Here is a 21,058-nt window from a genome sequence, read left to right on the forward strand (position 1 = left end):
GTGACATTCGAATTTCGTCATTCCCGTTTGAAAATGGAACAAACGGAATAAACCACGGTTAGTAGCAACTACTTCTAAAATTGCATTTATTGAACATGGTATGTTAAAATAAATCAATTCAATGTTTGAAACCAGATGTGTATGTTTAAGCGATTTGAAGTATATTATGGTGGTGAGCAGATGTACAGTAGTGAATGTGTTTGAGTTGACAAACCGAAAAAACAAATGGTGCGCACTACATTTATGAAAGCGGCGTACTCGTGCCAAACAATCGCCGTAAGCAGATAGTTAAAACGCGAAAGTTAAAAAAAAAAAACACAATGTCTTTGCAGGAATTGAAGGTTACAGAAACAGTGTTATTGGTTAAACTTCCAAAGCTTCCTTTTCCAAGATATCCATTAACTAACAATATGCAGTCAGTGCAATCAGGAGGAGTTGTAGCCTATGTTCCCACAAATGGAAATTCAGTTGTCACACTATGACCCCATGTCAAAGGTGCTGGAATTTTGATGTCCTTGATTCACAAACGTGTTAAAATGGTCATGGCCTGCCACAGATTTAGCTATAACTTACCAACCGTCTGTCCAATCCTCATGAAACCTATGGGTATTTCTTCGTCCATCTTGTCTGTAGTCCATAATGTTTTTTCAGTCTATTTGTGCAAGCTGTGCTTGAAACCCTAGAATTGCTGATTGCAGTGTACATTTTCACATTTATTCTCATTAGGATATAGGATATGCAGAAATAATGCAGAGCTTTGATGTGCTCACACTGTATTCCCTCATTCCTTTAGATAAAGTAGAGATACCGTTTACAGTTGAAAATACAAAATTTGTAACCAAGACAAGTTTTTAAATAGATTATTTTAAATTGCATCCATTTACACAGCTGGGAATTGAAGCAATTCAGTTTAAATGCCTCACACAGTAGTACACCCCCTCTCCCCACCCTTTCTGGAACCATGCCACCTTTCCAATCAATGTGTCTGAAGCTTAATTTGTGCCTTTCATCAGATCATTATATGTCATAATTAAAAATAAACAATTCCAATTATTACTTACCCTCTTTTTCCTTAGGATTGTAAAATTAATGCAAAAAATGTATTTTAACATTATATTTCAAATTGAATTTATTTACAGTGATTACAAACATATAAACTCATTGTGTGAGGATGTGTGACTGAGCACAAGGGGTTTTCCCCACTCATGTGAATGGCTAGAGAAAGCTAATACGAATGACCATATAAACATAGGGGCAATGTATTTCCATTGCAGGCTAAACATATGGCTCCATGTTCTTCTATGTCTTGATTGACTGGGCAGTAGCAGTCATGCTGTCAAGAGCGTGCTCCATGACGCTCATCTGTAACTGGGCCCCGAGGTCATGCTGGGGTCAGGGATCTCTAGACTACAGCTGATAGGAAAAGCCCCGCATCACCCAAAACACCAAATGCAAACAGATCTTTCTGGAAAAGCTGTCTGCTGGGCACTGTTCTTTCAGTCCGAGGTAGTTCTGTATCTTTTGAGTATTTAACCTGCCTTTTTCTGATTTCTTTAAAGGGTCGTAAAGTGGTTTTTATTCATTTCTCATGGGAATCCACATTTGTTGTAATTTTTTTTTTTATCCCTGAAGCAATCTGAAGGGAGGTTATGCGATAGCCACGCTTCCCTCTGTCTGTTAGACACCATGGAAACCCAGCAACTTGCACCCGGAGGTGAGGGGTGTTGTCAAATGTACATATGAAATTCCCACAACAGACCCTTGGAGCCCTAACCTCACCAGTGTCTGGAAGATGCTTATAATCAAAATTACATTATTTTCCCCTCCTGCACAAGCTCGCGCATCAAAGAACAGGGATGCCGTAGGGGGAGGGCTGGGCGAGAGCACAACGCCCCCTCAACAGAAAGTAATCCTGCCGAGAAGCGGCCCTTATGTTTGTTGAACTCGCGGCCGGAGGGCCATGAGGGTTCAAATCCCGGGAGAGACATTGTTGTTACACCTCCTCAGTGAGGTTTTCCAACTAGGGAAAAAGACCTATTTTTTCAGTTTTACTTGTACATAAATTCTAGTTATATTGTTCAGATGTGTGTCTTCCTAAGTAAAGCCCCCCCCCATGCTGAATTTAATAAACAGACTAAACAGCTCTTTTTTTAATATTAATATTATTGTTTTATTATTAAGATTTTGTCAGAGTGATCCAATTCAAACAGTATTTGTGAATGCAGACTTTTTAAAAAGAATCATTAAAAGTTTCCAACTAAATTCAATAGTATTAACAAAACTATTATCAGCTTCACTGGGCTGATATACGATTGCTGCTGAGGCTTAAGAATCTGCCACATTGTCAGGGAGGATTAAATAGTGGCATTAAGCCTTCATAAGGCTGTGGATCACTCTACATTAGTGGTCTCTAACCCTGGTCCTGGAGAGCTACAGGGTCTGCTGGTTTTCATAGTGACTCTGCACTTCATGAATCAATTAGAGCAGATGATTACACAGTTAACTCAACTCACCTGGTGTCTTGGGTCTCAATTGGGTGCTAATTTTAAGGTGAAAACAAAAACCAGCAGACCCTCTAGCTCTCCAGGACCAGGGTTGGAGACCACTGCTCTACATTGTAGTATTAGGAATTCCAAACGTAACAAGTGCAGCACAACTTAGTTACACAGCTTTTTTTTCCACCTCTGTATACTGCTTCCTCCAGACATCCAACCTTCTAAAACTGTCTGAAGACCCAGTTTCGCAGGGATGAAAGGTGATGTGTAAAGTCTTGTCAATATCTTTTTTGCTGACATATAACCCAATATGAATTTCCCAACTCAGTGATTTTATTTCACTCTGCTAAGCCCTTCAGAAAACATGGGTTCTACAATGGAAATAAGTGTGCACATCTCAACCAGATGTCACCAAACTGATGTCATTTCAACCTGATGTCACCAATTTGCATATCAGGTGGTTCAGTAGATTCAGTCGGTTTGTTATTCAGAAGCAAAATTAAACTTTGGCTTGTGCACCACACACAAATGGTGTTCACTGATTTTCACCAATTCATAATAAAAATAATTTTTCAGTATTTATATGAGCTTTCTGAAATATGCTCAGCGAATTCACAGTTTATTGGTTTGTTTCCACGCCTTATGGATACTAGCCTTTTGATTTCACATTAATGCCAGTTAGTTTTTTGCGCCATTTGACTAATTTGTTTATATTTTTGAGGGATGACTTCACTATAGTGTAGTCCTAATCAAATTAGGTATGTGGTGTAAAATAAAAAGGTATAAACCAAAATTTTGTCCAGCTGGTGACAGGGGTAAACACTTGGCATTACCTTATGTCTGTTGCACAGGCCCACATCATGACACTGCAAGTAGGCCTTTCTACAGTATTTCGAAATAACAGCATGGTTGCATCAGGTCTAGGCCTACCCTAGCCCTTATGAGGGCACAGAGGGTGAATGGAGATGGAAATTTTGGCCTTTATGTGCCTTTGATGAGAAGGCTGAAGTGTCTGGTGTGCTGCCCTCCACATGACACTGCAACGTATGGTTGGTAGCTCGGCGGGTGTCCTCCAGTATGCTAAATGGGTCAACCGGGAGCACCTAGCCCCCCTCATGCTGTTCGCAGGTATCATCATACCAGGGCTGCACATAGCAGTGGCCATACCTGTTCTTTGTTCTGTTTCAGGGGGGTCGCTATCAACTGTTACCCATGCCCTTACACAAAGTTGGGCCTTTTAATCGAATGGGGATCCAACCAAAATTGTGTAGCCAATGGAAGTTTCCATACATGAGAAAACAGCTGATATACTGCATGTGTGTAGCTGCTGCAATTTCAACAAACTGACTGACCACTCCCTCCCCCTCCCCTGGGTTGTGATTACTACGAAACCCCACCCCCCTCTGTGATCTCTATATGCAATTTGCCATCCCTTAGTTTTGCACCATATAGCCCATTTGATTACATCTACAAGAGACTGTTCATTAATGCGTTAATTCATAGTAGTAATTTACACCATATGTTAACAGGGAATCAATACATAACAATGCCCATTTTTAATGACCATTCATATATGGCTCTGGAGGCTGTTCGATGCTTTTTGATGTGTTAAGCATTAGTCTATTCCTTCATTCATCATGATTTATACCTTCATTCATTATGATTTACGCATTATTTCAAGTGTAAGTGAATGCTTATTTTTGTGCGGGATTGTAAAGTGTTACCCATATCTCTAGCACTCTTAAGGACTACAGATATTGTGGTGTAGCTCTACATGTTGTGCCAAGGGGGAATTTTCATCCTCATGACACCCTACACACTTTTTTCTGCACGTGGTTACTGAGGCATTGTTTCCAATTGTCTGGATGGCTTGCTTACATACCCCTATCATCCAGGACATAACAGCAAATAGATTGCTTTTGTAGTGGTACAGGTGATCCATGATGTGAGAAGGCAATATTTTGCTGTGGTGGGGGTGAGCAAAGGAAATTTACTAGATCAGACTATTACAACAAACAATACAAGGACTCAGAAAGACTGAAATGGGAAACTTTCAGAAGTTTGGTTTGAAAACAAAAGTTAGGAAGTGTTATCCTTAAAAATGTTTTGGAACTAACTATCCATCCATTATCTATACTTGCTTATCCTGGCCAGGGTCATGGGGGTGCTGGAGCCTATCCCAGTGTGCACCAGGGAGGAGGCAGGATGCACTCTGGACAGGTTGCCAATCTATCACGAGGCACACACACCATTCACACACTCATACCTATGGGCAATTTAGTGTCTGCAGTTAGCCTACCTAAATGTCTTTGGACTGTGGAAGGAAAGCGGACTACCCAGAAAAAACTCACATGGACACAATGCAAACTCCACACACGAACACAAACTCAGGAAATTAACTATGTAAATGAAATCAATTTTATATGTAATTCCACCGACTGCTTGTAAAGTGAAACTAACAAAAGCCTTTAGATGAATTAAATATGTACCCATCAATATCGCGCGGAGCTTGTCTGGTGTACACTGAGAAAACATCGCTCTTATATTTTATTTTTCTTAACTGTTTGCTACAAAATCACTATTGCTATATACATAGTGCCACAAACTGATGAATACCATACAATGTGGTGATGTTTTTACCTGCCATTGACTCGATTCTGCACCCTTTGATGTTCACACATTCAAGTTAGCAGGAATCACTCAATATCATGTACCCATAGAAATGGTCCTTTTCACCGATGGTACAGTTTTTTTTCCCTGGACTTAGAGCCCTTTCTTAAGTAGGCAGAAGTTGAGGGTCCAACATGAAAGGACGTGAATGCACTGCCTGTTTAAATCAAAGTGAATCTGTTTCCCCAGACAAGGTGGGTTAATCTCACCATCAACATAACACCAATATAACAATGTGATGCACTGCAGATTGGGGCCAATTGAGGGGTCAGCTTAGCCATCCCATTTATGAATGTACACCCACTATGTAGGTATACATTCATAAATGTGTAGAATAAGCATGTTTTCCAGTGATGATTTAGTTTATTGTTTTGGGGGGTTTTTTTGAATGCGGTGAAATGACATTCTGCTCCATTCCCACCAAATATAACCTCCGGCAGCTGTCGAACGTCGGCATGCTGATGAGAACCAGCTGAGTGACAGGCAGGTAGCACCCAGGAGGTGTGCTCTGTCAAACTAAGCTGCTATTGTTACCGCAGTCCCAGCAGTATTTGCATTACCGTATAATAATTTCTGGTTCCTATGAGGGCCTTCGAGTTTGGCTGTAAAAGCCCATACAGGCCTACACTGGCGTTTAAGTGCTTAATTGCACTTCCACTATACAGAGCTAAGCTTGATGAAACCCATAAAAGGGCCTTTATGATGTTTTAGAGCTTGCCTGTGCTGCTCTCCCCCTACCCAGAGGCAGGTTCGCTGGCTGCCTGTGTTGCTAAGAGCGGTTCTTTCAGTGGCAGGCCAGACTTGAAAGCCCAGAGTCAAAAGGGAGCAGGGAAAACACATCTGCATAATCTACAAAACAGCAGCCTGGAGGATCCATCCCAGAGAATGATGGGGGGCTTTCGTTGAAAGGATCATCTGGCACTTAGTGAGACTACACTGAGGAGCTTTCTGTTTATGGGCTCTGGCTCTGTCATATACTGTAGGACTGGTGGCTGAGGGAGGAGGCTGTTTATAATGTAGCCTGTGTGCTAATTCCACCATCTCTGTCTGGCAGACAAGGCTTTTTATTGAAGGCGGCAGTTTCTCAGCAGAGTTAACCACTAATCTGAGTGGGCTCTTTGCTAATTACACAAACTCTGTGATTAATCTTCTCTAATGAAAAATAAGCTCCTAGTCTTGACAAAAGGTAAACTCTAGATCAATACTGAAGTTTTCCCAGCCAAGCTTCTAAAAAAAAAAATAATGAGACTTGGCTTTTTCATCCATGGATCTCAGAATGCAATGATTTGTGTAGTCTGGCCACAGATTAATTAAACAAAGATGCATGATTGTTTACTGCCTTTGCAAAATTATACTTTGGCACATAAAGTAAGTCTTTGTGGACTCAATCCATTGTGTGTCCTACATTTATTTAAAGTCACCATTATTTAGGGCTACTGTGTGGCTCATTCGGTTAAGGCACCATGCCTTGGATCATATATGGACTGTGCTAGTGGTAACTATGGCTGTTGCTCCATAGGACGACTTTCAATCGGTGACTGTATTGGCATGGAAATGGGAGGGTTCACTCAGATAGGGTTCCGTGTGCATCGCTATCTAGTGACCCCTGCTGGTTGAAAGAGCACCTGAAGATTGCAGCCAAAGTTGCATATGAAAGGTCTTCCTCCGACTCCGCTCTATGTGAGCTTAGCTGTAGACTGCAGTGTGAAAAGAAGCATCTGGCAACACCATGTATTTTGGAGGAGAACCACTGATTGCAGTCAAAGCCCCATATAAATGGTTTTCCTCCGACTCCTCTCCGTGGGAGATGAGCTGTAGTCGGCAGTGTGACTAGAAATAGCCTGCAACACCGCATGTTTCAGAGGAGGACTGTGGATTTCTACACTCCCGAATTGGCAGTGGGGTTCACACATGTACATAGCTGTGGTTGAAAATAATTGGCCATACCAAATTGGGGTGGGAATTGAATATGCTCAGTGCTGCTTTGGGTGCCAAATTTATTGTTTAAGAAAAGAAAGAAAAGTGTCACCGTTATTTAGCATATTAAAATATAGTTTGTGAATTAGATCTCTTTCAGGTGGCAATAGAACAATAATCATTTGAAGATATAACCTATACATAACCATAGCCTTAGTTTTTGTATCCCAACTCAAAATACTGAATAGGCTTTGCTCCTAATTTTTGCTCAGAGGAAGCACATGGTTTAAATTTGAGCTCCAAAAATAACATCCCAAATTGACTTACGCAAACTGATAAAACATGCTTCTGAACTTGCTAGGCTGAACTCTGTGACCCAATTCTCCCAGCTGGATTGAACATCAATGACTTTAAGGATTCACTGTAGACTCCCACTCCCCTGAGCATTAATCATCTGCTTGACAGCAGCCCTACTCTCGGGTAACTTGTGTAGCATACACTTATATGTCACTCAAGTATGCAGTTGGGTAAGTACAGTCTGAGAATTTTTAAGGGTGCAACAAGAACATATGGTCTTGTCACAAGATGCCCAACCAACATGAGAGAAGCAAAAATATTTTCAGTGACTTAAGTTGAACTACGACCAAACCATGACCAGAAAATTATGGATATTCTCTCTAGTGTAATCGGTGGGCAGAGCTCCATTGGCATGCCATGTATGTCTCACTTTTACAAAAGGTAGTTGGCCACATGGAATTTGTCTTCAGTTTCCAGAAAGATGCCAATCACTCCTTTACACAAATATCCATTGTCATTCTCTTAATGTGTCCACAGGCCTTGCACATGGTGTCTCCATAAACAAAGACATACAGCCAGGAATTATAATTGTAAAATTGTACATTTTTACTTAAAATGTAAAAGTTTTAATGGATTTTTTTGTTCTGATATTTTAGACAAGCGAACAACCTATTTGGTTAGCAAAAACAAGGTTAAGTCTTGAACAATCTTGTCTGGATGTCATCTAGGGTTTATAGCATGAGGGTGCAGGGTGGTGTTAAGACAGAAGTTCTGTGAATATCTCTCTTGATGAGGGAAAAGACACCTATGGTCCCGCACCATCAAACAGTGTCCCAAAGTAGATAAAGGGAATGGAAGAAGCCTGCCTGCGCAGATCTCCATTCATCTAGTAATGAAAGGACTGAACCCTGCACTTTGGACTCAGATTGCTGGTGTTATACTGGTCTGTTCATAATTTGTCACCTCGCCTGTGGCGTGGGATTACAGAGAAGGAAGGAAATTGTGGCGATGACATCCTTGCATCAAAACACAATCATCAATCGATTGCACAAACTAGAAATTATTGCACAAGGCATTTAGGCACAAGCTGCTTGTGTTTTGTTTCATACTTATTGCTATACGTAAACGTACATTGACAGGACTGGCTTGATCACGACATTCAAAAGCCTTTTGTTGTGTCAGGGGCTTTCCACTGGAAACACAGCCTGGAAGTCAGAGAGGGAGTCAGGACAGCTCCAGGCCTCTCATCTTCTGGGCGACACTGTCAGTCTGCTGGCTCCTTAACTACCAGAGCAGTCACAGTCTATAATTATCAGATGAATTATTTTTTTCCCAGCCCCCTTTACAGAATGAAGTGTGATGGGGAGAAATGTTTAGAAGCAGATGCTGGATTCAGTGTTTAGAGGATGGGTTAGGAAGGGTAGAACAGGGATAGCAGTGGAAGGAGAGGAGCAGTTGAGTAATGGTTCTGGTTGATCTCAAGGGATCTGATAATAGGTGCAGGGCCTCTTAGGGCTAAATATTAACTGCAATTTTTTGAGTCACATCAAAGGTCAGATGACAACCAGAAATGTTCCATCTGTCAGTTCCTTCCCTCTTTTCCATTTCATATCTGCACAATGACTATAAGCACAGCCTAGTGTTCACCTGACAACAGATAGCTGTATTTATCTTCAAAGCCTCACTCAACCCCCCAATACAGATGGCCCACAAGGGAATTGGGAGAGAGCCTCTAATCCAGCATCACCCCATTACTCAAGAGGGTAATACCACAACTGTGTCTGGGCAGGCCCCATCATCAAACATCCCATCTCTTCACATGCACACACATACAAACACACATACAGAGGCATTACCTTCAGCAAGGGACATGTCCCACGCAATATTAAGAAAAACCTGATTTGTCACCTCCAACAGATAATATTTTTTATGTGGCTATGGACCGTTTCACCAGCAAAATAGCGACCATTTATTGGTCAGTGGCATGTCATTTACAATAGTTTTCCTGTCTGTTCAGTCGGTTTCCCCTGGTATCATCAGTGTTGCCAAGTAGGCTTCATAGAAATGAAATCTCAGCTGAAAAAAATCAAAGCGACATGATGCCCTGTTTTTGGGGCAAGTAAAATTCAGCCTACAACGTGCGCATAAGTGCACGGTGAAATAAATGATGTAACCTATCTCTCCGTAAAACCGGAAAGGTTTTCATTTAAAACCACTGCTTCGTCGTCAGACTCGTCGCACCCCCAGTCGACAATTGTGGGTGGGTTTTGAGAGACCAGTAGTACAGTGGGCTGGAAATACTTCTCTGGCCGGTAAGCCTGCTTTGAATTGTAGTGTCAAGCTTTTGTGAGTGACTTCTTTTCAACATCACCAGAAGTGAGTTCGAAAGCTGGATGCAGACAGTAACATTTAATTTACACAATTAAAAATGAAAACGAATGAATTTGGAAATGTGTGCCTGCATACCACAAGCTGTTCGTGAAACGCCAATCGACTGAAAATCCAGAGCACAATTTCACAATTTTGCAAGATGATGGGTAACAGGAAGTTAGCTAACTCGCTAGCTATTGTATATGGTCTATAGCCTGTTGGCTTCACTCGCAAACCGTAGGCTACGCTACTGCGATGCAATGTAAAATGCATTTCATTCAATTTGTCAGAAAGCTGTTGTTAATCTTGCTTAACATACTCTTGTGGTTCTTCTTCAGTCTCTATGTTTCTTAGAGTCTTCAAAGGCAGCTCTGATTTAAGCTTCCAGCTCGCAAACTGTTGGCTGAAGAAAACCCCCCCTCGTCCCAGTCTTTACACCAAGGTTGCGCCCTTGCTCTGTGTCTCTCTAGCTCGCTCACAGTCTCTGGCTCATGCCTGGCAATTTTCAGAAAATGAAAACAGAGAGGGCCAGAGAAAGAAACATTTTGGTACCTTCTTGCCAGAGTCTGGCTTTCTTTAAGGCTCATATCTAGCAAGGCGGGGGCTGCAGGAGTAGGCTACAGACCTACAGTAGCAGCGGCTGTAAATCAACTGATAAACACTCCGTCTTAGCATGAGCCTTGGCAAAGGAGCATTTTAATAACTGTGAGTACAACCCTTTTTGGATCATTTAGTCCACAGCCCAACCAGCTGCTTTATATAAAGGTCAAGAAAAATAGATTTTTTTTTTTTTTAAATGTTGTTCCAGAGTAATCTCTGGAGTCTGTCTTCTCGAGTGCAGCGCTCAACATTTTGGTCACTCTGTCATCTACAGTAGCTGGCTTACACTTACACTTGCAAATGGGAATGAAATGAGAAGTGTTAACAGACAAAGCTGTATGCAGTCCTTTGCTCAGAATAAAGAGCACACAGGCTATATTAATGTATCACTATGTCAGTGTCACCTTCTAGCATCATCTGCCAGTCTGTCTGTGGCAGGAGGAATCAGTGTAGCCTACTGCTGTACTGTAATTCTCTGCCCCTGCTGATCTACAGCTCCATGAATGGGGACAGAAGAGGGGGCGGCCGAACCATCTGTCTGGGTCCGACTGGTGCCCTGTTGTTTGGGCATCAGTGGAGCAGTGGGATCCGAACTGGACTACAGAGGGAAAAAAACCCAGTTGATCCAGTAACGCAACGCTTCTCTGATCTCAGGGGACCCCTGCGCATAGCGACAGTGCCAGTGGGCAGCGACTCCTTTCCAGAGGTGCCTCGGCCCCGCCCGCTTACCCCTAACAGGGTGCACAAACAAGCACTGACAAAAGACGGGTGGTGCAGTTAGGGAGGGGGTTACTGTTCACTGGGTTTGTTTTGATTTCTGTTCCCCCGCGTCGGGGCCTGGCACTAAGTCCTGGCCGTTGATAAGTTGGCCCAGCAAACCTTCTGCCCCGCTGGACATGCTCCACTGGCCCTGTTAAACAGCCATGCCGAGCAGGCCTTCTGCCAGCTGACAGCACAGAGAGAGAGAGGGGGAGGGAGAGGAGGAGAGAGAGAGCGATTAAGGGAGCAGGAGAGGAAGAGACAGGGAAGCATGCACAGACAGAGTGGGGTCAGGGGTCGGGCACACAGGCCCCAGGGACCCGTTACCCCCTGCCCGCTGGTAACGGGGGAAGAGACCTGCACGCCACAGCAACAGATTGCCTCCATCCATGTTGCAATTAAGAACTAATGAGATTAAATGGTTTGTGTAGGTTTGAGGGAGCGCATTAAAAATGCAGATACAGTTTGTTAAGGGGTCCAGTAAGGACAAGTAATTAGACGGCTTCTTGTTACTGCCTGGTATTGAATGCACAACATTAGTGATCCTTTGTTTTGAGTTTCAGGGGGCTCATTTACAAGCAAATCTAAATGTTTACTGTTTATATCATTGATTAAAGTTGTGCTCATGTACAACAGGACAGTACTGCTGCCAATAAGATTCATTTTTAAATGCAGTTCTTATGAAGACCATACAAGAAATACATTTTGATGATGAAATATTTTTAGCATGTGCCCGCATTATTTAAAATTCAGTTCTTATGAAGACCATACAAGAAATTTATTTTGATGCTGAAATATTTTTAGCATGTGTTCTCATAGTTCATACAGAATTGTATGAAAAACAAGTCAATGTTTACAAAGAGCTAGGACAGCATGTAATCCAATGTTTGATTGGCAATGTGGAAAATATAAATCTCTCTCATCAGTTGTTTTTCATTTTCATCAGGCAGATCTTTCTGGAGCAACAGAGCCGGGGCCTGGGTGAACCTTCTGTAAAAAAGGGAGGTACAGTATCTGGAACCCTTTCTATTATCAGTTGTGCAGTGACACACATACGCGATGCAACCACCATTGAATGGGCAGCGGGGGAGCACACCAACATCTCTTCATGTGTCACAGGTGAGTAACCCTGTGTTACTGTGGTGAGCGCGCTGGACGTGTCTCCCAGAAGGCTATGCTCTACTGCTGTCATTGAGCCAATATGGAAAGACCAATTCAGGCTTTCCATAAGGTGTTAATATCCTTTAGCAATGTGAATCTTTTGAGCATCTTTGTGTCAGATAACTTTGTGTGACTTCACTGAAGCGTGTGCTTTATGTACATACCATACTTGACAACAGGTCAAGTATGTTTTCAAATTGACTTACCTCTTGACATTGCCAGCAGAGGCCCTTGTGTTAAGAATCAAACCCTTTGCTTCCCTTGGTTTGTTATGAGGTCTACCATGTTCAGTCTGTGGGAAGCAACACTGAATTGGCCAGAGGAACTGCATCTCTTTATGAGGGAGCTCAGCTTGTGTATTGTCGCTCATTGACGTACTGCCACAGATGGGAAAGGACCCATGTGACCGCCTGAGCTTGGCACATTTAAAAGATTACACATTCTCCGTAAGATGGAGTGAGATATAGGGGGAGATTCTAATGGAATTTAATTATATCAAAGACCTGTTTGTTTCCTATGATGCAGACAGTACTGGAAGCTGTAGATTGCCATCTACTGTGTAACCATGAAAAGTGCTTCCAGTTATAAAAAAAACATGTATTTTAATCACTAAAAATGGACAATATACATTATCTGTTTGTCCACATGATCACTCATTTCTAACCAATACTTCAGTTGTGAATTTCAAATGTGTTTATAATCACTTAAGTTGCATACAAATCCATTTTCATAATTCATGCTCCTACTCTTCCTAACTTCTGTAGATGGTCCAGCAGTTGGTGTATCACTTACCACTAGTTCCATAATCACTTTCACTTGGCCAAACTTTCCTTTCCTATCTGCATTGCTGCTTTGGTTACACAGTTAAATTGCAGTACTAGGGGTATTTCACGAAGCAGCATTACTGAGTTAGATGGATAGCTGCACTGAGTAAAACCTGGAGCAGCTGCTTTTACTTTAGTCCATGTTCCAAATTTGGGAGGGTATCAGGTTTTACTCTATCCAGCTAACTCAGTAATCCTGCTTTGTGAAACAGGGCCCTGTACTGTTAATTATCCTAGAGAAGAATAAGCAAACAGGGCAAGATTTCACTTAGATAACTTGGTGCAGTTATTCAAATGACACTACCATATTATTTTTTAATGAACAAAAATAAAATCTATAACAGATTTGAAAGGTTCTGTTCATGTTTATTGTCTTATTACTTGTAGTTGTGTTGGTTGTATACTGTCATGTGTTGACAGCTTTGTCCTCATGCCACTGCCACCTCCTGGCCATCCATGTAACCTGCATTGTTAGGCAAGAATTGAACAATGTTGCCATCTAGTGGTTGAGTATTATCATTACGTGTGTTATTTAAAGTTTATCAAAACATTTAGTTAACATTTTCAGTTTAGAGGATGATATACCCACACATAAATTAAATAATTTTAATTTGGGTAAAAATGGTTAAAAAAGTCCTAAACAGTTTAAATAAATTCACTTTATTTTTTAAAACTGGTTGATCTCAACCAACTGAGTCACTGGACAATAGAGTTTGCAAAGTGAGTATATTGTAATGCAAGGCATTTTTGTTATTAAAGTAAATTATTTACAAGAAGAAGAATCAAATTAGCTCAAGGATTCATCTTTGTAATCAGTTGTTTTCTCTGTGTGTTTCTGCTACATACCAGTCTTGTGTCACAACCTTAATTGCCTAGATGTTGTGTTGACATTTTAATTTATGATTTATGACCGCATTTAGATTTATATTGCAAGGGTCAAGGGCCAACTACTTATTTCGCATATGGGTAGCATGGTACAACATTTGATGGAATCCACATGTAATTAAGAATAAGGGACTTTGTTTCTTGTGAAAAGGGTCTAGCGTGACAGATGAGGGGAACACGTTGCCCCAGATTAGCTCTTGGGATCGTTCCCTCTCCAGTCAGATATCAGGCATATTTCTGTATGTTCAAGTGACCTGCTCTGGTGATTTAGTAATCTGAGAGGTGACCAGTCGCACCCAACCAATCTTAAGACATCGTTAAGCTCCTTTGTCTTGAAGGTTTTCATACAGTCAGGTACACTAATGCAGCCCTCACATCAGCAAGTCCTGAAAACGAGCCCAGGTGGCCATAGGTCCCTCACACAAGTGTCCAATGGTTCAGGAGACCCTCAAGTGGAGTCAGCAGCAATTGAGCCAAATTTGGAATTTGTGTGTGCTCTTGGGTGTGCACGCGTCCACTATAATGTCAATGCATGTGTCAGTTAATTACAAACAACAGTGTGCATGTTGCAAAAGTTACGATATGATTGATGAGATTTGGCTGTCGGATTATAAAAAAGTAAATAAAATCCCATACAGCATGCATATGGCAGTGTGGCATCTTAGTCTAGCTGTCATCACTAATAGTGCAAAGGAATTTCCATTGATATACAATTGATATATTTGTTCCTGCTTATGATGCAAACTCCATTCACTTTTGGGAGAAATGATCTGGAATGAACTGATCTTGACCTGCTAAGAACTTTTTTCCAATTCAAGTAGTTTTTAAATGCCTGTGGATAGGGTGCATTTTACTATCTACACTAAACCAAGCTCCTTCAGAACCAAAGATTCCTGTGTGTTCAGGTTTTGAATGTATGGATTATATTATACTGTTTTTCTTTTGAGGAAATAAAATTTAAACTTGAAAAACATTTATTCAATCTTTCATCTACTTTGAAAAATAAGTGTTTTATCTTGTTTATTTTGACAGTTGGTAGGGTAATGGGAAATTGGCATTGATTAAACGACAATATTTTATTACACACACAAAACTAACTTCATATAGTATTTATCAGTGATGTTCCCTTTATGGTCTGGGGCTTTCTTGCATTTTCATAAAAAGCCTGTCCAAGGAAAATATAAGCACTCCTTAACCACAGCCCAGCTTTAAATGGAACAGCATATCATATTTCTCGCTAGCTACTAGCTGTGTCTTTGCTTTATACCTGCTATTCGCTTGTAGCTCTCACCAGAATGGCTTCCTCAACAAGCAGTGTTTCAGCCAACCTGATAGACAAGCTGACTCATCCCCCCAACTTCCCCATTCACCATGCTGACAAGTAGCATAGATGCAGCCCAAATGCATTTGCATACTGGAGCCAGCATGTATCTGAAAAATGCTGAAGTCAGCTCTCCTTTGGTGGAAAATGTCAGCCAGTTTGGGGTTTCTCCCGTAAGGGAGAATGCAGTCGTTATTTGGGAAGGAAAAATTGGGCTTCCTGCCATAAAGTACCCATGCTGATGAAATCACTAATGTGGGATGCCACTCCTGGAAATTCTTCTAGAAATTTTCTCCTCATCTTCACATGCTAAGGCAACACACACATGCACATGCAAGCAGGTTGCAAATAAGTGCTAACCTACAGGTGAACAGATAAAGAAGTAGGAAAAAGGTAGTGGTGATTAGACTTTTTTGATGTAGCACACAAGTCCTGGACCTTGGATAATTAATGAAAATGTGCATATGTTTTCAGATACAGATATGGACTTATTAATTACTGCAGTCTTGTTTATTTTAATTGGGCAATGGCCATGCCTATTTATAGGACAGAGCGAGTCTGATTAATAATGAATGGAAATATAGCTGCCATTTCTATCTTTCTGAAGGGCAAGCCTTGCCAAGTTAATATGACAAATAAAATGCACAACAAGAAAAACCACCAATGTCTTTATCATTCATAATTGTGGGCTAAAATCTACTAGGTTTCAGAAAACATGGTTACAATGGTCTTGACTAAAAGTGATAAAATACAGCTGTTAATTAATACTTACACTATATGGTCAAAAGTATGTGAACACCTGACATCCAACTTCTCATTCAAAATTATGGGCATTCGGAGTTGGTCCACCCTTTGCTGCTATAACAACATCCAATGTCCTGGGAAGGCTTTATACTAAATGTTGGAGCACTGCTGCAGGGATTTGCTTCCATTCATCCAGAAGAGCATTTGAGAGGTCGGGCATTGATTGGGCAGTTAGGCCTGGCTCACAGTTGGCTTTCCAATTGATCCCAAAGGTGTTGGATGGGGTTGAGGTCAGGGCTCTGTGCAGGCCAGTCAAGTTCTTACACACCGATCTCGACAAAACCATTTCTATATGGACCTTGCTGTGTGCCCGGTGGCATTGTTATGCTGAAACAGAAATGTTCCCTAAAATGTTGCGACAAAGTTGGAAGCACAGAACCGTCTAAAATGTCATTGCATTAAGATTTGCTTTCACTGGAACTAAAGGGCCTAGCCCAAGCCATGAAAAACACGCCCAGACCAAGGGATGTCCCGATACTTTTGGTCATATAGTGTATTTCCTTTATGGCAGACCTTTCAAATGGCTAGGCCACCCATAGTACAGCTGTTTCTTCTCATGGTATGCTGCTGAAGCAACTATTTCATTTGGAATAAAGAAACATCTCAAAACTAATTTATGTTGTACACTTTAATTTTCTATTTATTTCACTTAATGGTCTAAGATATCTGTAATGCACAATGGTGAATAAGGGTAGTTAAATTTCATATATGAAGATGCCTTCTTGGACTGTAGAGTGTCAGGCTTCAGAAGAGAAAGAATGATGTTCCTTTGGTTTTCACTCTTTCTCTTCCATCATTCCCGGATTCCCCAGACCCCTTCCCTTCGGGCCAAAGTTTTTGGCATAACAAACTGAAAGGAAAGATGCAGAGGAAAAATAAAAACATGGCTTACACAGTACTTCTGATCTTCCCAATCTCACATTTGTATTTATGCATTTAAAATGCTCTTATTCCGAGCAATTTAAAAGGGTGTGCATGCAATGGTTTGGTGGCAAAGAGCAGAGATGCTGAGTTAGGTCATTAGTTTTACACCCAGTAGTATAACTCATTACATGAACTAACAGCATAACATTAAGTGCGAAGAAGAGAAGCAAATGGCGGCTTTGAAGGTATGGGGATAAATAAGCAAAAGTAAGGGTATTCATCCAGGGATGAATTCTGAGATTAGGGTTCTTCGTGAATATTCAGTCTTCAGTCTATAGTGGATGATAGACATTAGGTCAACTATCCTGACTGCCATGGGGAGCTCATTCCACTACTGGGAGGCCAAAATAGAGCTTTGACTGAAAGAGAGACACTGAAGGGATTACACTGACTAGAGTGCAATGTTTGATGATAATAAGAAAATAAGAGGGCACGGTTCTTCTTGCTACCTTGTTGGCTAGGACCAGAGATTTGCATTTTATTCAAGGTCACAACTGGTGACCGGTGGAGGGAGATGACAAGAGACATGACATGTAAGGTCTCTGTCTGCTTACAAAAAAGACAAGCAGCAGTCAGCAATGTGTCGTGTCACCAGTGTACCTCATACCTTTACAGTAAATCTCCCCATCCTTGTCTGTCACGGTCGTAGACTCCAGACTTTTGCCACACAGGGCACACCGGAAGCACATCTTGTGCCAGGTCTGCGTATGCACACAACAACACTCGTAAGAAAACTCGTAAGAGGAAAACTGATCATGATTTCCGTCTTTCTGTGCATGAACTTCTATTCATATGTTGCATTGCCAAACAACTGAAGTCAGTGCTTGTAATTTCAAATTAGTGACTTCTAATTTATAGAAAGGACAGAAAATCCAGATAAAGTTTGTGAGAAGATGATTGCAATATCAGTGCTCTTTCCCATTCACCTGAGTAATGATCATGCGAAATGGAGGAGGTATGGAACACTGTTTAGTGTCTGAAATATTTCCTGTGTTCTTGGATATCATATTTCTCATACAAATGACCAGACCACCATACACTCTGAATATCTCCATATGCAGAAACATTGGCAATTCATACATATATTTGTTAGGTCATTGTGGTCCAGCTTAAAAAAGTGGTTTTAGGAGGGCAGTGAGTCTGATGAGAGCAACTACCTTTCCTGCCCCTATGATCTTCTCTGCTGCATAGACTGCCTTTGAACACCGGGAGCAGTGATCACACCCCCCAAACTTCTGAGCAAACTTGCTGGGATTGGAAGTTGTCGATGGCCCTTGAGGTTTGGGCCTGTGTAGAGGTGTCAGAAAAAGAGAAAATATAGCTATCCCTTAATTCACCGGATGTGTTAAAGCATATTGATGATTTGAGCAGTTGCCATAGTGATATGTGACATTTGGCATGGTCTATGGCTAACTGAAGGGAATCTGCTGGACTTTTATTCTCATAAAATAATAAGCTCAGAGACACCTTTACTGGAAGGTCATTTGATTTAGCGTTTTAATTTACCATCACTACTAGGAGTTGGCATGAATGTTGAAGTGGAAGATAACAATGAGCAGAGGGATGGCAGGTAGCCATGTCCCACTGCTTTGAACACATATTCATGCTGCTTTTATTGTGTGGAGTGGGTAAGCCTGATATGCTCTTAAAATTAACACTTTGTCTCCATCACACTTCTCCTTCGTCAATTGAATGGCTAGTTGGCTATCGAGCTAGACAGTTGACAAATTTGATGTGCAATTATATTTGGCCAGTCTAACTGGTAAAATTTTTTTGTGGATTTTCACCCTCTCAGGAGCAAATCTTGTAATAGGTAAATATTTGCTGGAGAGCCATTTGCTCTTTATGGTCTTTCAGTGAACATTAGTTTAATACAATATGTTTCTGGGTGCTTCTGCACATATTTTTGCTTAGTAACTATAAATAACTAGATACCTACTTTATGGAAAAGTTTCTCATCTTTTCTAATTTCACCTACTGGAATATAATCTACCCCTTGGCCCTATTGATTGATCTATTGATAGGAGGATTAATGAGCCCCAGGTCACCTGAAAATGTTCTAAGAAAGCAGCTCATGGGCCAGAGTGGATTACGGACCAGGATGGATTGTGGGCCAGGTTGAATCAAGGGCCATGGTAGATTGTGGGCTAGGTTGGATCGTGGACTACGGTGGATCATGTGTGCGGGTAGATGGTTGGCATGGTAGATCGTGGGCCAGGGTGGATCATGGGCCATGGTGAAATGTGGGCCTGGGTGGACCACAAGGCTTGTTGGGGTGCGGGCTACGGTTTATTCTGTTGGTAAATTACAACCCTAGATGGGCTGAATAGGTCTTAAAAAGGTAATAATGGTATACATACTGTTGTGGTTGGATGTCCATGTTTTCTGATGGGGGGTCAGAGCTCAGAGCCCCAGCCCCCTGCCCATACCCATAACCTTTGGGGCCATATTTCTTCCCATAACAGGTTTTGCAGTAGATTTCTGATTCATGTGCTGCCACCGTCGTGCTGTCCAGGCCTTTCCTGCAGGCCACTGGAACAAACAATACAAAGACACAGTTCCAGTGGAAACTCTGAAAGTGGTCATGAAGTCCTACGCTGTAGATTGAGCCTGGCTCCATTTCAGAATGGCAGTGGTTTATTAGGGAACATTTCATCTTGTGAGTTTATCTGTGCACTCGCAGCATGATGCCCGTCAACGGCACTCTTGAAAGTGGACAGTCCAGGCTAAGGGTAGAATAGTGACACATTCTCGTCAACAAAACACTTGTCATCCTGGCAGGTCTGTCAGTTTTCCCAACCCTTTGTGAAGAGTGGATCCAGGCCTGATTCATCCATCTCCTATTTCTGTTGCTCTGAGGCTAGGTAGGGTAATTGAGGCTGATGGAGAGTTTCCAATTTGTCATAACTGTTGGAAAAACTTCCCGAAATTGTTTTTATATGCATATGAATTATGGTTGCTATCATGATTTTCGAACAATTTTCTCTTGGTCTTTAAAATTTCCCAGAGCATAAATGAAATGGTGCCATTAATTTAGATTCAAGAAAAAGCATAATTTTACTGTAGTAGATTTTCTCATGCTGACTAAGTCATTCAGTCATACTAAGTCATCCAATTCAAATATGTGCATTTATGATTTTGGCACATGACATGCTGATTTAGTGGCCACAATGACTATGGCCAGATGCTATGGTCACTCACTGCAGATGAAGCAGGGTTTGTGGAAGCTCCTGCCATTGCACTGGATCTCCTCCGCATGGTACACAGTCCTCTCACAGGCAGCGCACTTAGCTCCTCCCCCCCAGTTTGGCATCCTCACTATGGGCTTGTAATGGGAGTCTGTTCAGGGAGCAGCTGTTTAAAAACAAAACTTTAGCCAAACTTTAAATCTCATTACATAGCTTAACTAGTACAGCAAAATAAACAGCACAAAATCTATTTTCTATCAAACCCTGTCCTGGCTATTTTTAGAGGTGAGTGATAATTTGTAGTTTTTTGTGGGTTTTGATCTTTAAAAAGGCTGTACATTCCTCATGTGAATTGGACAGAAAATAGAAATATTTATTAAAAATTATATTTGTCCTTGCCATGTGGTTTTAAGTTATTTTTATATATTATTGGTAATACTCATATTTTACAAACATATATTTAGTTATTTACTATCATTTAGACAAATGAATAAAATTCAATTTGTGACACAGCAGCATCCCGACTAGACATTTTATAAAATGAAGATCCATGGTCTACCATTCCAAATCCATGGATTGTAATGTAATTCTAGGCAATGTCAGCTGTACGCTACTAAGTAATACAACCAATTACAATTACAATACAGTAAGGAGAACCTCCCATTGTGCACGTATTGATTGGATGTAGAGCCACACCCTAAAGGAGTGATAAGAGTTTGGGCAGCATACAGATAGGATAGAATTTTCCCTCCTTTGATTACAGTGGCATTAAGCATTGTCTCACATGCCTGGAATGTGGTGATAAGGGTCCGGGAATAGTGTCTTTAGTTAGACCACTGGTGA

The 21,058-nt window shown here is 41.3% G+C and overlaps 1 protein-coding gene and 1 long non-coding RNA gene across 5 annotated transcripts in view; one reads left to right on the plus strand and one right to left on the minus strand.

Annotated features, from left to right (window-relative positions):
* The window catches only part of LOC135255268 (uncharacterized), a 27,592-nt gene continuing 6,534 nt past the window's right edge, over window positions 1-21,058 (plus strand). The window contains exons 1-3 of one of the 2 annotated variants that reach the window (XR_010330135.1): window positions 1-57; window positions 10,845-11,055; window positions 12,055-12,227. This is a non-coding gene — a long non-coding RNA (uncharacterized LOC135255268). Of the gene's footprint in view, window positions 58-9,913; window positions 10,455-10,844; window positions 11,056-12,054; window positions 12,228-21,058 lie in introns of those variants that run through there. The other variant, XR_010330136.1, reaches the window with a different exon arrangement.
* The window catches only part of LOC135255266 (cysteine and glycine-rich protein 3-like), a 4,938-nt gene continuing 596 nt past the window's right edge, over window positions 16,717-21,058 (minus strand). Inside the window, exons 2-6 of one of the 3 annotated variants that reach the window (XM_064336212.1) lie at window positions 20,229-20,366; window positions 19,388-19,559; window positions 18,185-18,314; window positions 17,635-17,728; window positions 16,717-16,953 (exon numbers count right to left, since the gene is read on the minus strand). In XM_064336212.1, coding sequence (XP_064192282.1) covers window positions 16,880-16,953; window positions 17,635-17,728; window positions 18,185-18,314; window positions 19,388-19,559; window positions 20,229-20,340 — 582 coding nt within the window. In that variant the 5' untranslated portion in view covers window positions 20,341-20,366 and the 3' untranslated portion in view covers window positions 16,717-16,879. Of the gene's footprint in view, window positions 16,954-17,634; window positions 17,729-18,184; window positions 18,315-19,387; window positions 19,560-20,228; window positions 20,398-21,058 lie in introns of all 3 variants that reach the window. The other 2 variants (XM_064336213.1, XM_064336214.1) reach the window with 2 other exon arrangements.

Source organism: Anguilla rostrata, chromosome 5 (genome assembly GCF_018555375.3).
Source record: "Anguilla rostrata isolate EN2019 chromosome 5, ASM1855537v3, whole genome shotgun sequence".
In the NCBI taxonomy this organism is placed as follows: Eukaryota; Metazoa; Chordata; class Actinopteri; order Anguilliformes; family Anguillidae; genus Anguilla; species Anguilla rostrata.